At 35.2% G+C, this 16,952-nt stretch overlaps 3 protein-coding genes and 1 pseudogene across 3 annotated transcripts; 3 read left to right on the forward strand and 1 right to left on the reverse strand.

Moving 5' to 3' along the window:
- Nucleotides 1-94: 94 nt before the first annotated feature.
- Nucleotides 95-3,927, forward strand: LOC140808124 (transcription factor MYB25-like; annotated as a pseudogene).
- A 4,230-nt stretch (nt 3,928-8,157) lies between these two features.
- LOC140807138 (uncharacterized) lies at nt 8,158-10,587 on the forward strand. The gene is made up of 2 exons (XM_073163849.1): nt 8,158-9,102; nt 10,121-10,587. The coding sequence occupies exons 1-2, from the start codon at nt 8,696-8,698 to the stop codon at nt 10,350-10,352; spliced, it is 639 nt and encodes a 212-aa protein (XP_073019950.1). The 5' UTR covers nt 8,158-8,695; the 3' UTR covers nt 10,353-10,587.
- Nucleotides 10,588-10,729: 142 nt separating this feature from the next.
- Nucleotides 10,730-11,575, reverse strand: LOC140807139 (17.3 kDa class I heat shock protein-like). Its single transcript, XM_073163850.1, has one exon. The coding sequence runs from the start codon at nt 11,469-11,471 to the stop codon at nt 10,977-10,979; it is 495 nt and encodes a 164-aa protein (XP_073019951.1). The 5' UTR covers nt 11,472-11,575; the 3' UTR covers nt 10,730-10,976.
- A 2,243-nt stretch (nt 11,576-13,818) lies between these two features.
- On the forward strand, nt 13,819-16,681 carry LOC140807948 (pentatricopeptide repeat-containing protein At4g01570). Its single transcript, XM_073164910.1, is given in 3 exon segments — nt 13,819-14,132; nt 14,134-14,895; nt 14,897-16,681. Coding segments are annotated over 3 exon segments (2,481 nt in total). The 5' UTR covers nt 13,819-13,904; the 3' UTR covers nt 16,388-16,681.
- Nucleotides 16,682-16,952: the final 271 nt, after the last annotated feature.

Below are 16,952 nucleotides of genomic sequence, written 5' to 3' on the forward strand. Positions count from 1 at the left end.
AAGCCATTGAGATTATTATTTAAAAAAAAAAACATGGAGACCCAAAGACAGACTTCTAAACGACGGCGTTTAATATGCCCTGCTTGCAACGACCCAATAAAGAAAACAATTCTTTGCAGTTATGTAAGGCTGTTTGTTAGGTACGGTTACAGAAGCACAGGTATAACCAAAAGGCCGGAGATGAATGAGCTGGCGGAGAACAAACAAGGCGTTGACGACGCTGAGGATGACGTGGCTGTCATGGATGGTGGGGGTGTGGAGGCCGGGAGTGGCGGCGGAGTTGGAGAGAAGGTTCGGGGGCCGTGGTCGCAGGAGGAGGACGCGATTTTGAGCGGGTTGGTGAGTAAGTTTGGGCCGAGGAATTGGAGCCTGATCGCGCGAGGAATCCCGGGGCGCTCTGGGAAGTCATGCCGCCTCCGTTGGTGCAATCAGCTCGACCCTTCCGTCACGCGCAAGCCTTTCACTGGTAACATGTGTGATTTTTGAACAAATCTGCCCGCCATTTTTGTTTGGATTTTGCATTTGAGAAAGGAAAATGAAGTTGTGTCTTCTGGGATTTCATGGGTTCTGGGTGTTTTGAATCGTTTTCCGTGGTCGATGTTTGGAATAAGTTGGTATGTATTAGTTCTTGTGTTTCGTGATTTTGAGTATTTTGAAGTATATGTAGGCTGTGGTTTTCGTTTTTTTAGCTTTGCTTGTGTTACAGTTAGAGTGTGATTTGTTTATTGGGAGGAGTGTATAGTTGCAGGAGTGGAGTTGTTTCACCGTAATCTTTTTACATATGTGATTTGTCTTTTCAGAAAATGGTTATTTCAGCTGTTTCGTTGCTCTTCATGTGGTTATTTGACTTTGAATTTGAGTCATTTTACGATTTGGAGGTTTTGTAAATCCCATTAAAGTGAGACAAACAGGATCTTTGAGTTTTATTGATGAATGTTTGAGCATAGCTTTATAGAGATTAATGGCGAACTTGTGTTGATTGTTGTGAGAGTATTGTGATCCTAGGTAGGTTGGGTAGTGAGCATCAATAAAGTATTCGCATCACAAGTATGAATTCATCATTTGTGTTTTTGTGAATAAGTGTTGAAGGATTTTGCATGAACACGAAGAAACATCGAACCATACTCGTTAAAATCCCACAGCACTTGCGCTAAACTCAAGGCTCGCCAAGGCTCTGCCTTTTTGCATCTTGACACAAAGTAAGGCGCAGTCCTTCAATGAAGTCCCCACTTTAAGCATTAAGCCTATGTCTCTGTGTGTTTTAAGCTTATATACGAAGAATATTTTTTTTATTGTTCTTTAATAATTGATAAAGTGCATATATTTGATGAAATTATCTTCAGATATTTATATTTTAGTATATCATTTTAGGGCAGCTTCACTTAAAAAAAACGCACATCTTGCTTTTCATGCAGGCTCTACAATACTTATGAGCCTTAATGTGCCTTGATCTTTTAGATACTCTGCAGTAAACTATTGACATTGGGATGATGCAATTTAATAATGATATGCTATATGAATATAACTTTTCAACTTCATGTTGCACACCCTTTGTGTTCACTGACTTGTACAGTTTTTATCCATGATATTTTTATACAATGCAGTTTGGCTAAATGTTTTATGGTTCGAATGCACCTCCTGTCCCACCTCACGTATCTTTATTTTTGTTTCCTTGAACTTTTTTTCATGGCTCTTCCTTGCGCTGCAGTTTGCTTCCTTCTGATACTTCCAATTTCGTGGTTAAAATTTTCTTGTGTTGACCTGTTAACTTGATCTGACCTGTTAATTATGTTTTAGAACTCTTACCTGTGAGCGAAAATCCTTTTGTTTTGTTTGGTACTCTTCCTGAATGCTGTCCTCTCGGACTATTTCTAGTTATTACAAGCTAAATGTGAGCGTTTGACAGTCATGTCTTCCACTATATAATTCGAACTAGGATATGGATTAGTTCCTCAGTTGGCAGTTAGATTGGGGGCTCCAAATTTAATGATTAATTTAGTTTGTACATCTAGTTGTTTTCTCCCATTATGAAGGTATATACCATGCATGTTTGATGCCGCTTTTCAAAATATAAACTCTATTTTGGTCATGTCTAATTAGAATATCTTCAAAACTGATATAAGGAATCTTCATTTCCTCTTTTCCTGTCTAGTTGTATATTTAATGTATAGAAGCTATACTTTCTTCAACCATATGCTGATGAAACTGCTTAGAGAACTCTAAATGTGCTTAACAATTGCATAACTTGTGTATCTTCATGATTCGAGTTTTTTAAGATGTTGGATCATGGTTACAAAGATTGTACTGATTTCGATCTTAGCTCCTTTTGCAAAAATTTAAGAACAAGGTATGATGGTCCGTAGCAAATGGAATGATAGACTACTTACAATATAAGTTCCAACTGAAGAGTTAGTGGGCAGTGGCGATACACAGTGAGTATAATTCTCATTATTATACACGACGAGTATGATTCTCATTATTAAACCCTTAGCAGCGCATCATCATGTAAAATTTTACCTTTTGCATTTTAGTCTTTATAATTCTGAATAAAATTGACTTTAATACAATTTTTTAATCGAGTGATGCATGTTTAGAATTTTTACTATTTCATTTTCTTTCTTTAGTGGTTGTCAGTGGGTTCAGTTCTGCTCACCGACCTAGTTTGTCCTTGAACACCCACAAGTTATGAAAATTTTCTCTTTTTTGCATATTGTTCTCATTGGAACAAATGATAAGGACACCGTACCCTTTTTCTGCAGAGGAAGAAGATCGTACGATTATAGAAGCTCATGCAATTCATGGAAATAAATGGGCATCGATTGCAAAACTTCTCCCAGGGAGAACAGACAACGCCATTAAAAACCACTGGAATTCTTCCTTGAGGCGTAAGTCTGTGAGCCTTAAATACTTTAAACCAGCAAGTGACCAGATATTGGATGATAGCAGTACTGGCAGGACAAAAGCAGATTCGGAAGAACCATCATCAGCGGGAACTCTTAACTTTGTGAAGTTCTCAGAGAACGTGGACACAAGCTTGATGGAAATTCAACAAAAGCAGTCCAAATACAGGGCTCAGACAACTGTAAACTGTAGCTTTCCCCGACAAAATGCACCTACTATATCTGGTGGCACCGCTAAATCATCAAGGTCCTTAGAAATAGTGGATGATGTATCTATGGCGGATCCAAAAATGACATTTGAAGATAAAACTCAAACTACTGCAAACCACTGCATTGCTCCCCAAAATCCATCCCCTTCTGATCCATCTGCTGAAAGTAACGTTTCAAAAACTACACGCCCAGTTGGCAAGTTCGGTGCATTCAACGTCTATAATTCTTCTAGCCGTGATGCTATTTTAAAAAAGGCTCCAGTGCAGGGACTGTTGGTTCAAGACTCAAAACCAGATTTCAAAATGTGCAGGGTTCTTGATGGTATCTGTTATGAGTCCAGTGATTCCAACACGCTGTGGGCATGGTTGCTGTGCAGCTTCTGGCACGCATTCTTCCAATAGGTCATTGCTGGGACCAGAATTTGTGGAATATGAAGAACTCCCAACTTTTTCGAGCGAGGAGTTTGTTTCCATAGCCTCGGATTTGAATAACATTGCTTGGATCAGAAGCGGGCTCGAGAATGCTGGAAAAGCCCCCGGCGATGCCAATGTTCAAAGGCATGTTCAGCCTTCTCCTTGCATGTGAATGCTGTCGAGAAAGTGAAACAACGTGAATACCTCAATATGAAGGCATTTAAATCTCTATTTTTCGTTTTATTTTAATCTTATTATTATAATAGTATGTTTTAAGAATTGTGGTATAGGAGTGAATGCCCTTATTTGGCAGATTTTGGAAAGAAGTTCTTTCTTTCATTTTACTGTAATTCATCTTGTTGGACTTCACATACAAGCTGTCGAAAGTGAGTTTTATTAGCATTCATCTGATACACAAGAATCCTTATTTTATCTGATATAAATTAATCAATTAGATATTCTAGTAAAAATAAAAAAAAATAACAAAAATATGATGTTGTGTGTATATTATGTTTGGCAAAAATTTGTGTGAAACGGTCCCACAAGTCGTTTTTTATGAGACAGATCTCTTATTTGGGTCATCCATAAAAAAATATTACTTTTTAGAATATTAATTTTTATTGTTAATATCGGTAGAGTTGATCCGTCTTATAAATAAAGATTCGTGAGAGACTCAAAAGAAACTTACTCATTATTTTTTTAACTTTTTTCTGTACCAAACATAAATAAGTAAATCGGACATTCGAAATTGTTCATTTATCAATTTTAGAGTTACAATGAAGTCAAATCGCATGAAACATTTCTTACCCATGGATAAATTTAAGTGTTTCTCATGATTAATAATTATTTTTTTCTTTTATATTATATAAATATTATAATAAATAAAATATTTAAAAAATTGAACATTATTCTAACTTTTTATTAGAATTTATTTGTATGATGTATTATTTTTTAATATATTTATTTTCTTTTTCCATTATATTTAAGAGTATTTATTTTTTACAATAAAAAGATACTTCGAGAAACTGATATTTGTAGTAATGACAGTAGTAACTAAAATCTAATATTATCTTATATAATGAACTAAAAAATAAAATTTTAAGGAATATTATTTCTGATTTGACAATGAATAAGGATGAGACATGGTAAAATGTTGACTTGTCATATGTTATATCAATAATTTGATTAAAATAACTGAAAATTAAAAGTTAGTATACCTGAACCAAACTTCGAAAATTTAAGTGACAAAATCTGAAATTGAACAACTCAATGAACCAAAAGTATTTTTTTTGTTAAAATAATATGATATTTAATTACGCAAATTATTAATATTGTGGTAAATCTTTTCAGATTTATGATAATAAATATTAGTATTAAATAAAACAATTATAATTATATGGATAATAATTAATAATATCATACTATAAAACAATTATAATTATATGGATAATAATTAATAATATTATTAACTAAAAAAACAACATATCGATAACATTTCATTCGCATTCTTTGATGGAGCCATGAACAAATTACATGCATAAATTTACACTCGTCATGTCATATTGAAGACAGTGAAAACAACTCATTTCGAACTGAAATCAACACCAAAAAAACTATAAAAAATAAAAATAAAACCATTGTTCCAAAGTTCTGTTCATGCATGATCTCAACAACCACAGCCTCCATCTCCGCCGCCGCCACCGTCACCACTGTGAACAGCAACTCCAGCTACAACGTCATGAGCCGTTGCTCGCAGGGACGGAGCCACCCCAAAGGCTGGGGTGGGCTCCAGCCCAGGCTATTTTTTGGACCAACCTAATAATATGGATAGGGTTTTTATATATTAAATCTTAGCCTTATATTTTCAATTTAGTAAATTTTTCAGCCCATTTTTTAGCTCATTTCTTTAAGTATATATCATAGCCGTCTCACATGGGACTTCTCTCTACACAAAAAGCTTCGTCTCCAACAAATGGATACTGAGAGGAGTGAGATTCATATGGGAGATCTTGGTTGTTTATCAATTAATTCATACAGCTCAGGATCAATATATTTCCTGGCTACATCCCTGGTTGCTCGTAGAATAACCAGACCACCATTCTCTGGCTGTGCTCTTCACCTCTCTCAGTGTCACGATTCACCGTTGGATGCTGCTTTTTGCGGGCATTTCGACAAGTAAGAACAAAAATTAATATGAAAACTGTAAATACAATAGCCCACATTACCAACACAGTATCAGATCCGCTCATCTTTGTTCAGTGTACACAGGCCTTTAATTACGGCCTCCAAATCCTTTATATGCACTCACATGCTCAGCATACTTGTGATGATATGGCCACAAATCTGTACGAAGCGCTCTTGCCCCAGCTCGCCCAGGGACGAGCCATCCCAAATCCTTTAATATTCACTCACATGCATGCATCTTGTGATGATATGGCCACAAATCTGTCGAAGCGCTCTTGCCAGCTCGCCCAGGGACGGAGCCATCCAAAGGCGGGGGTAGCTCGCAGCCCCAGCTTGATTTTGGCTTATTTAAAAATATGGATGGAGTTTTTTTAAAAAAAAATTAGCCCACAAATTTTTTAGCCCAGGATCGATACTTTTTCTGACTACGTCCCCTTACTCGCCCCATTCGGATGTCCTCGGAATTTTTTTGGGTACGTAGGAGCTTGGAAATGATCCCATCCTTTTTATATAAAAAGATAAATAAACTATGAAAAATCAACTCAAGGCTATGTGGATTCATATCAATTTTATTCAACGGCTAAATTGTGGTGTTTCTTTGATTTTTTTTCCCTATTTAAGAATACATTTTCAATCTCCTCTCGTTTTTCATTCTCCTACACTTGTTACTTCTTTTCTTATCCTTTCATTCTATATTTGTATTTTTATTCGAGAGTGAGGAAAATTTCAGTGCTCTTTTACAATATTTTTGGGATTCTCTAAATGGTGTACAGATTTTGCATCTTCCCAAAACATAGAATTTGAGCCGACTTGAACAAGTTTGGAATTTGTTTTTATCCGAATTCGAGCTAAAATTATTTTATTCGATATTTCACGTGCAAGGTTGCGAACTTTACTAATTTATTAATATAATATACTTATATATTAAATAAATATATTTCAAATATTTATTTTCGAGTATATCTCGAATGTATTTGAATATTTCAAGCTTGAATAATTTGATTTTTTATTCTAACCAAAGTCGAACAAAAAATATTAAAAATTTCGATGTTCTGATTGAACTCTAGCTCGAATATACAAAATTCGGGACGAATTCTAATTTTGAAATTTGCTTCATGTTCAGCTGAATTTGATCCTAGATTGCACCAACTCTCCCTCCACCTCCCCTGGACGAACACCCACCCCCTCACTTTTTGTTAATCAAATAAAAGCCATGTTTATAAAATAATAATAATAAAGTAGTTAAAAGATAATATAAATTTTAAACCAATTTATCCCAATATTCCTCTTTTTAATTTTCTTTCCATTCTTTCAACTTGATACGATCTTCTGTCCCATCTAACTTTTTTTCTTTTTCTGTTCTATCGCTGAATATAGATAAAATAAGGTAGAGTGAAAATATCTTTAACCCTCGCGGTATATGGTTATATATACACTTAGTTACCGTATCACAACACGTTTGTTTGTGTTTAAATTAATACGGTAAAAATTTATATGAGACGGTCTCACAGGTCGTATTTTGTGAAACAGATCTCTTATTTGAGTCATCCATGAAAAAATATTACTTTTTATTGTGAATATCGGTAGTATTGACCCGTCTCACAAATAAAAATTCGTGAGACCGTATCACAAGAGACCTACTCAATTAATACTTTGTGTTTAGTTTATACTAGTACACCGATGCATGTGTTGCGTGCTTAAACAATATTTTTTATGATTCATTTGATTATATTTAAATGAGAATCAAAATGTAATTATAAGAAACAGTGAAGACTTACACTGCAATTTTGATAGAAAACAATTTTGGTGAACTTGTCTATAATGAAAGAGCAAAAATGAATATACATATTTTGGTGTCTTAACTTTGACGGTTTCTATCATGTCTTGGACTTTTATAAAATAGACTAGATAATGTATCATTATTTTAAAGTATTATTTTTTAGTAATTTTAATATTGATTTTTTTCTAAAATACCAAACACCTTTTAAAATTATAAAAGTATTCTATTTTCATTAAATAAAAATATTATAAAAATCTTTTAACAATTTATGTATTCTCCACTATCATATCAACTTTCCAAAAATTTTAAAACTAATAAAATTATTTCTTTAATTTTATCCAAATTTTTTATAATTATTATATCATTTTTAATATAAAAAATAATTATAAGAAAATATTAAATTAAAAATGACATTAAAATTTAACACAAAAAATATTACATCGCAAAAGATTGCTAATATTTCACTTGTTAAAAAGCAAACTTTTGAGTTAATTTTCAAATAAAAACAATTTTTATCTCTTAGGTATAGACGTGAAATTATTATTTTTTATATAAAAAAGAAAAATATAGTAGCTCAACTCTATAATTATTTATTATTCCGACATGTGATGATGTGAATTTGCAAGGACTCTTTGATAATTATTTTTTTGCAATGAGATAATTGCCCGTCGAAGCTGTCTAAATTTCAAGAAATCAATTCCTTTCTCGTGTTCCAAAACTAACTTAGCCTTTATGTCTCTCGTGCCCCTTTCTCCAGTCGAGCTTTCTTTTTCATTCATCAGAGTCTTCAGATGCAATCACATGTTGGCCGACGTTTTCATACGGACTTTCACATAGGCAGTACATATTGAATGTTTTCAGATACTCCCGTAGAAGAAATTGCTTCAAAAAAGAGGGAAGAAAGTCTGCAAAGATCGCAGAATCCGTGAGCCAATTGGCTATTGCTTTCCCCTTCACCGACGTTTTTTGTTCCTACTTTCTCCATTGTGTTTTTGTCTCTGCGTACTGTGTAAAGACTGAAACATTTCTCTAATATTTACTGGGACTTTCTCTGTATGCATACACGTACCGTACACAAAGATAGATACAGAGAGGGGAGAGAGTGTTGTGCTTAGAGTTAGATGACCTCTGGTGCTGGGGTCGGTATTTGATGATCTTGATATTGTTTTTCATTTACATGAGGATTCTTGATCTGGGTTTTTGTAAAAATGTCATCTTTACGCCAATCCCATGATATTGATTTGGAATCATCTGCAAACAGTGATGGCGGCGGCGTTGATGGCCATCATGTTACCGTCGTGACTGAGGGCGGCGGGCAACTCAGGTTTGATGGTATTGAGATTGTACAAAATGAGTACAAGAAAGACCAGAATGAGAGGAGGCAATCTAATGCATCAGACTGTTCTGTGGAGATCGTGGATCTGGAAGCTGGGGTATCTGAAACAAAGCTGCATTTGGCTAAAGCCGAAAGGGATTGTAGGATTTGCCATTTAAGTTTGGATGCAGCCCATCAAGATTCTGGTATCCCCATTGAATTGGGTTGTTCTTGTAAAGATGATTTGGCTGCTGCCCACAAACAATGTGCTGAGGCTTGGTTCAAGATCAAAGGAAACAAGTAAGTAACTTGGAGGAAAAAAATGATAACACTTGTGATTTTTTTATTTTTTGGTAATATTCATAATTACAAATCAAACATCTGTCATTATAAGATTTTGGCATCACAAGCTGGAGATTGTTGGGTTCTTTTTCTTTTTCTAAAAGTTTCTTGAAGAGTGGTGATTTTCTTGTTTCTGGTGTTGGTATAGTTCATGCTGTGTTAGACATATATTTTGTCTTAGATTGTTTTGATTCTCCTACAATTCGTATGATTTCTGAGCTTACTCATATCAAATATTGAGTTTAATTAGCAAAAGGACTTGGTGCTGTGCAACGTTGACAATAATGGAGACGAACCTTTCTTTAGGACCAAAAAAACACCTTTATTTTAGAGTGACTACAAAAGAGTATTCTGATGAGTCATGTGGGAAAAAAATTGGAAAAGATAGCACAGAAGATGGCTAAATGAGATGGATGGAATCTCTTATTGTTGGAAAAAAAGTTCAAAGCACTAGGAATCATTTACAGCTTTCACCCCTTTTATTTCTTTTTTAGAGCAGATCATAATACGACGACCCGAGTTCTGTTCTGTTTGTTATTCTTATTTGCTTTTAGCCGGAATTGTTCACTGCAAATTTAGCTAAAGATATATATTCCTGGTTTTCCTTTCACCAAACTAAGTTGTTGAATTAGGAGACTATGACTCTTTCATCTTAACTGAGAACTCCCAACATGCTAACGCGATTATTTAAGCTTGCGTTTATTGTACAAGATCAAATTGTTTGAACTTGCCACGTTTTACTTTCGAAGCCGTGTGATGACAGGGATAATCTATATAATCGATGATAAGATATAAAGATAGAATCTTTGGAACCATCCATTGCAGGATTCTCTCTGAATAATATGAAGTATATACTTGATCTTTGAGTCTCTGGATCATCTTTAGTGCTAGCGTTGATGAAATGTAAAAATGAACGACTCTGGAGCGTTAAAATCCTAAAATGAACGACTCTGAATCTTGATGTTCCATTTTGCAGAACTTGTGAGATATGTGGATCAATAGCACAAAACGTTACTGTTGTAAACGAGATTGGATCCACAGAACCGTGCAACAACGTGACCGATGTCGCTGCCTTAACCACGGTGCCTGCACCATCGTCAGACGTTCGAAACTTGTTGCCAGGTCACCGATTCCTCAACTTCTTGTTGGCTTGCATGGTGTTTGCATTCGTGGTTTCCTGGCTTTTTCACTTCAATGTACGCTCATGAGCTCCTGCAACAGCTCAACAACATACTTCTCAATGGTCGTATAACCGTTGTCCTGCAACAATCTCGACATTTTCTGCTCCTCCAACTGTTAACTCGCTCTGTATGAGCATGGCTAAATCAGTGTCATTGCCGGCCAAAAAATTGTGTAATATTAGTGAATTATGCAGCTTTCCAGTGCTGTTCTTTTGTGGTCTACTGTGTACTCTGCCAGAAATCTTACCCACTCTGCCCTGTCTTCCTGGTACTTACTACTTAATGCAAAAACTATATTCCAATTCCAATACCTGATAGTTCTGGTTCCAAGTTGGTCGCAAATTTCATTGTTTCGAACTAAACCATAAGGATCAAGGGAATAAAATAAAAATTAGAGCCCAATGTTACAGGAAAACAAGATTCCATTACCATCGTTTATCAAGATATTTACCAACACAGACTCATCAGCTACGCAGACTAGAAACCCACAAAAGCACTCGAAACACAGGATTCACAGTAACAGACACTCATGAAATCTATCTTGAAGAGAGGAAAATTTCAACCAGAGATTTCAAACCCACAAAAGCCCTGGAAAAACAAGATTCAAAGTAACCGACACTCATTAAATCTATGTAAAAGAGAAGAAAATTTTCAACCAGAAATCTCAACAGATTTCACATCGCCCTTCTTGGCATCCACCTTCGGAATAGTCACAGTCAGAACCCCATCCTCCATACTCGCCTTCACCTCATCCACCTTGGCGTTCTCCGGCAGCCTGAAACGCCGCACGAAGGTGCCGCTGCTGCGCTCGACCCTGTGCCACGTGTCGCCCTTCTCCTCCATCTCCCTCTTCCTCTCGCCTCTGATGTGCAGAACCCGGTCATCCTCCAGCTCCACCTTCACCTCCTCCTTCCTCAGACCAGGAACGTCGGCCTTGAACACGTGGGCTGTGGGAGTTTCCTTCCAGTCGATCATCGCGCTGGAGAAAGATGCCATCTCGGAGGGGAGACTGGAGCGGATGTTGTCGGAAAGTTGCCTGAAGTGGGAGCTGGACGGAAAGCCCTCAAACGGGTCCCATACATCGAGGGAGAACGGATCGAAAGCGTCGTTGGATCGGCGGCGGAAGAAGCTTGGAATCAACGCCATTTCTGTGCAATTTCTGAAAAATTTCTTAAAGAAAAGGATGCGAATTTGCAGAATACTTCGAGATGAAAGAAAGTGAGTGGTGACGGTGATTTTATACGGGGAAATGGATAGATTTTGGAGAGTTCATGGGATTCGAGAGGCTTCTAGAATTTGGTTGTTCACGGGTTCTTGAAGTTTCTGGTATTTTTGTTATCTATACTATCTATACTATTATCTATACTATATTATTAAGTGTGAGGACCTCATAGTAACTACCTAGAGAGGACACCAAATTTATTTTCCACTTTTACCCTTTTGTGATACTAATATTACACTTTTGTTTTTTTGTTTTTTTTTTAATTTCAACACACACTTTTATTTTTATTTCAACCATTAAATATAAATTTAGTCCCTCCAAAATTTGTCAAATTTCACTTTAGTACATCGATAATAATAAAAAAAGATTGTAAACACACGCAACGCGTGTGCATAGTAACTAGTATTAAGTATGAGAGCCTTAGAATAACTACTTTTGAGGACACCAAAATATTTAATTCCATAATTACCCTTCTTACCATACTAAAAACATTTTCAAATCACTCCATATTTTAAATAGAAAAAAATCAAAATAAAACTTCTCTTTTAAATCGAACAATTTTTCTAAATCGAAAATAATTTCATGTTATTATTTAATATTATTTGATCAAATTAAAAATAATAACAGCACATGCAATGCATGTGCATCTTTTACTAATATTAATTAAAAATATATAATTACAATAAAATTTAATGAATTGCAAAATTATATCAAATACTTGGTTATTATATGAAAATTATTTGATTGTAAAAAAATTATATATTTACATTTTTTTTTTCAAGTGAGATCATAGTTTTTTATATGAAAAGTTATAATGGAATACATAAATAATTTTGATTTTGATTTTAAAATATAGTAAAAATTCAAAAAATATATGAAAATTTGAAGAAAAAAAACTATCCATAACAAATGTATATGTTACGGACATGATTATTTTATTAAATTTTATAACTAAAAAATTACATACATTTGATCGTCGATCAAAATTAATCATCAATCATCAAAATCTTAAATACGTGATACATGAAAAAAGATATTAATAAGCAATTAAAAGACACAAAAATTATTTTTATTCTAAAAACAATATATGATGTAATCTTTATAATAAATATAATTATAATGATCAATGATTATCATTTGTTATTTTAATATAGTTATTTGAAATCAAGGTAACTAATTCAGCAAACTAAAAAATAGCATTTTTCATGAAAGTTCTTTAATTATATTTCAAATTTTAGTGTGAAAATCATACCAATAGTTTAAAATTTGTATTTAATAATTATTTTATGAATTTATATTTTATTTTATTTGATATTTATCATAAAATACTATCTGAATGTGTATTTTATTATATATATTGATTTATTTTTATTTTAAAATTGTATTTAATAAGAAATTAATAGTCATCAATGTTAGTATACAAAATATAGATTTTGATATAAAATTAATCATCCGTAATATATAATTCTAAAAACAAAAGGCAAAAAAATTCCTTATTAAATATTAGTTAAATTGAATATTATATGTTATATTTTACTATCAATATTATTATTTCATTAATTTTGATATTGTTTTGATGAGTTAGTCACGAGAATTTTAAATTGATAATTATTTATTTTTAGTGTGTTTCACTTTTGTAAATTATGATTTACGCATAATAAAATCCATTATTTTGTTGATTTTTAAGTTATTTTGATTTATACATAGTGTTTGGATATATATATATACATATATATAATTTTTTTCGGTTTATTTCGTTCTATATATTATTTTTATTATCATTTATTATATTATATAAAATAAAAGCAACAACTTAATTTTCAAGAATTACCGAGTCGTAGCTTTACTTGTGCAAATAGATCAATATTGAATCAGACCGTCCAACTTCTAGCTAGGGCTGTCTCTATGACTTGACTGATCGTGTATAATGGTTTTTACCTCCCATTGACAGGTAACATGGTGGGCACGGATTGAGTTATTTGTGTTCAAGTAGGTCGGGGTTTTGGGTTCTACGTTTTATATATCCGAATGATCGAACCCTAACACGAAATAATCGGGTATTCGCGTTCGAGTACACCTGAATTTAATTAAAATACAAAAATATTAGTATATTAACATCACTTACTAAAATATATAAATAAAATAACACAATTTTATTTTAATTAAATTAAAGTATTTTCTATAAATTAAAATAAAAAAATTAAAAATAAATCGGATATTTGAATTACTCGATCTGGTTTAAAAAAATAGATTGAGGAAGCCGGCCCTTCTATTTTCTCAGTCCCTATATGTTTGGTCTCGCCCCTTTTCGAATTTGGCCATCGATCTATCGAACTTCTAATGGATATTTTATATAAATGGGATTTACAGAGAGGATCATGCGACATGGCCGAAGAGGTAATACGGCAAATCTTCTTCTTTATTCTGCCACTTTTCGGACAAGATTCACCACAGCCGCAAACGAAACGGTTGCTGCTAAAAGGGCGGCAGCAGACCTCTTGTTAGTGGCCTCCATTGCTAAAGCTTTGCAAAACCCTGGAGGGATTCATTATCTTGAGAAAAATGGCGAGTTTATTCCCTTGTCCTGAAGATGTTGTTCTACAAACTCTACGCCGTAATTCTCTTGATGTTTCCAAGAAATTGGAGTTCTTTCACTGGTGCTCGTTTAGGCCTAATTACAAACACTCTGTGGACACCTACTCCCAAATGTTTAAAATCCTTTGCCTTAGAACCCATCAGCATGGTAACGATATTTTTGAGCTGGTCTCCTCCATGAGGAATGATGGGTTGGTGCTTAATTCATCAACTTTTAAACTGATTCTTGATGCGTTCATCAGGTGTGGCAAGTTTGATTCTGCTTTGGATGTTTTGGATTATGTCGAGAGAGACTCAAATGTTATTAGTTGTTTGAGTCCTGATATATACAGCTCTGTTTTTGTTGCTCTTGTGAGGAAGAATCAGATTGGCATTGCTTTGTCGATGTTCCTCAAGCTTTTGGACTCATCCTCCGCACTTGGTAATGGGGTTGTCATTCCTGATGCTATTGCTTGTAACGAGTTACTTGTCGGTCTCAAGAAGGCAGACATGAAAGATCAATTCAAACAAGTTTTCGGTAAACTACGTGCGACAAAGCTATATCCCTTGGATAGACGTGGTTATAATATATGTATTCACACATTTGGTCGTTGGGGTGACTTTGTTACAGCTCTCAGTTTGTTTAAAGAGATGAAGGAAAAAGGTGGTTCCTTTGATCCTGATTTGTGCACCTATAACAGCCTCATCCACGTGCTTTTCTTGCTTGGGAAGGTGAATGATGCCCTCATTGTTTGGGAGGAACTTAAGGGTTCCTCAGGGTCATGAGCCCGACGCATATACCTATCGAATTCTTATTCAGGGTTGTTCTAAATCTTACCGGACCAATGATGCATTGAAAATCTTCAATGAGATGCAGTGTAATGGTATACGTGCAGGAACTGTTGTTTATAACTCCCTCCTTAATGGTTTGCTCAAGTCAAGAAGGCTAGTGGAAGCTTGTAATCTTTTTGAGAGAATGGTTGATGACGATGGTGTTAGGGCTTCGTGCTGGACGTATAATATACTCATCGATGGGTTGTATAGAAACGGAAGGGATGAAGCAGCTTACACTATGTTTTGTGACTTGAAGAGAAAAGGTAATGATTTTGTGGATGGTGTTACTTATGGCATTGTCATTTTGCAACTTTGTCGGGAGGATCGACTCGAGGAGGCATTCCAGTTGGTGGAAGAGATGGCGGCACGTGGTTTTGTCATTGACTTGGTGACTGTGACCTCGTTGTTGATTGCACTTTACAAGCAAGGTCGGTGGGATTGGACGGAGCGACTCATGAAACATGTTAGAGATGGGAATTTGGTTCCAGCTCTACTTAGTTGGAAATCCTCCATGGAAGGTTTATTAAGGGGTCCTCAAAGCAAGACGAGAGACTTGACACCCATGTTTCCATCAAGAAATGATCTCGCCGAGATTTTGAATGTCTCAAATGTAGTCGATATGAAAGGTGATGGTTCACTTGGTTCAGAAGATGACAAAATCCTTTATGACGAAAATGACAGTTGGTCATCTTCTCCGTACATGGATCTGCTGGCGAATTGGGTCACCTCCGATCATCATCCTTCTCAATCTTTCTCGCTGACGCGGGGGGTTCGAGTGATGGCTAAAGGTGAAGATTCTTTTGATATTGATATGGTGAACACCTATTTATCTATTTTTCTGTCCAAGGGGAAGTTGAGTTTAGCTTGCAAGTTATTTGAGATTTTCACCGATATGGGTGTCAACCCAATCACCTTTACTTACAACTCCATAATGAGTTCTTTTGTCAAGAAGGGGTACTTCAAGGCGGCATGGGGGGTCCTTCATGCCATGGGTGAGACTGTTAGTCCGGCAGACGTAGCAACATACAACGTGATAATTCAAGGTCTGGGAAAGATGGGCAAAGCCGATCTCGCAAATGCTGTTCTCAACAAATTAACAAAAGAAGGTGGTTATCTCGACATTGTGATGTACAATACCTTGATCAACTCCCTTGGAAAGGCTGGCCGAATCGATGACGCGAACAAACTGTTTCAACAAATGAAAACTAGTGGTATAAATCCCGATGTAGTTACATATAATACGCTTATCCAAGTGCATAGTAAGGCGGGTCGACTTAAGGATGCTTACAAGTTCTTGAAGCTGATGTTGGATGCTGGATGTGCACCTAACCATGTGACTGACACCATTCTTGATTTTCTTGGAAAGGAAATTGAGAAGGTTAGATACCAGAAGGCTTCAATTATGCGACACGAAGCAAATGATCCTTCCTAAGGATCAACCACATATGCCACAACCTATTCTGGATTTCTGGTGTTGCTCCTGTCCATTTGCATGAGGCTTCCACTGCTGAGACCAGCGTTGCCGTCCATTTCAGGACGTTTGAATTGGCTTCTTGAGATATTCTTTTGAGGTATTCTTGTATTGAGATTGATATATCTTAAATTGGAAAGTTGATTAGAATATTCAGAAGTATAGAAAAATCAGGAATGACATGATCGATCTACACACTAATTAACAAAATATGTTGTGGGCTCGCTTTATTTTGGAATGAAATTTCTTGCTTCATTTTGTGCAACATGTTTTCTTGCATTAATAGGGATGACAATGGGTACAAATAAAATAGACACTCGACTTGAACCCAACCTGTTTGGGCCGGGTTTGGGTAATGTTAAATGAGTAATGGTTGGGTAATGAGTCTAACAAGTTTGATAGGTAGAATCAGTTCACTTTTCGAGCATGAATTCAAGGCGGGTCTGAATTCATGTTTAAACAGGGGAAGGATTTCCGGTCCTTAAAAATATGATGGATCGGTTTATGGATCCTGCTAAATCCGACT

This window comes from Primulina eburnea, chromosome 12, assembly GCF_022965805.1.
Source record: "Primulina eburnea isolate SZY01 chromosome 12, ASM2296580v1, whole genome shotgun sequence".
Taxonomy (NCBI): Eukaryota; Viridiplantae; Streptophyta; class Magnoliopsida; order Lamiales; family Gesneriaceae; genus Primulina; species Primulina eburnea.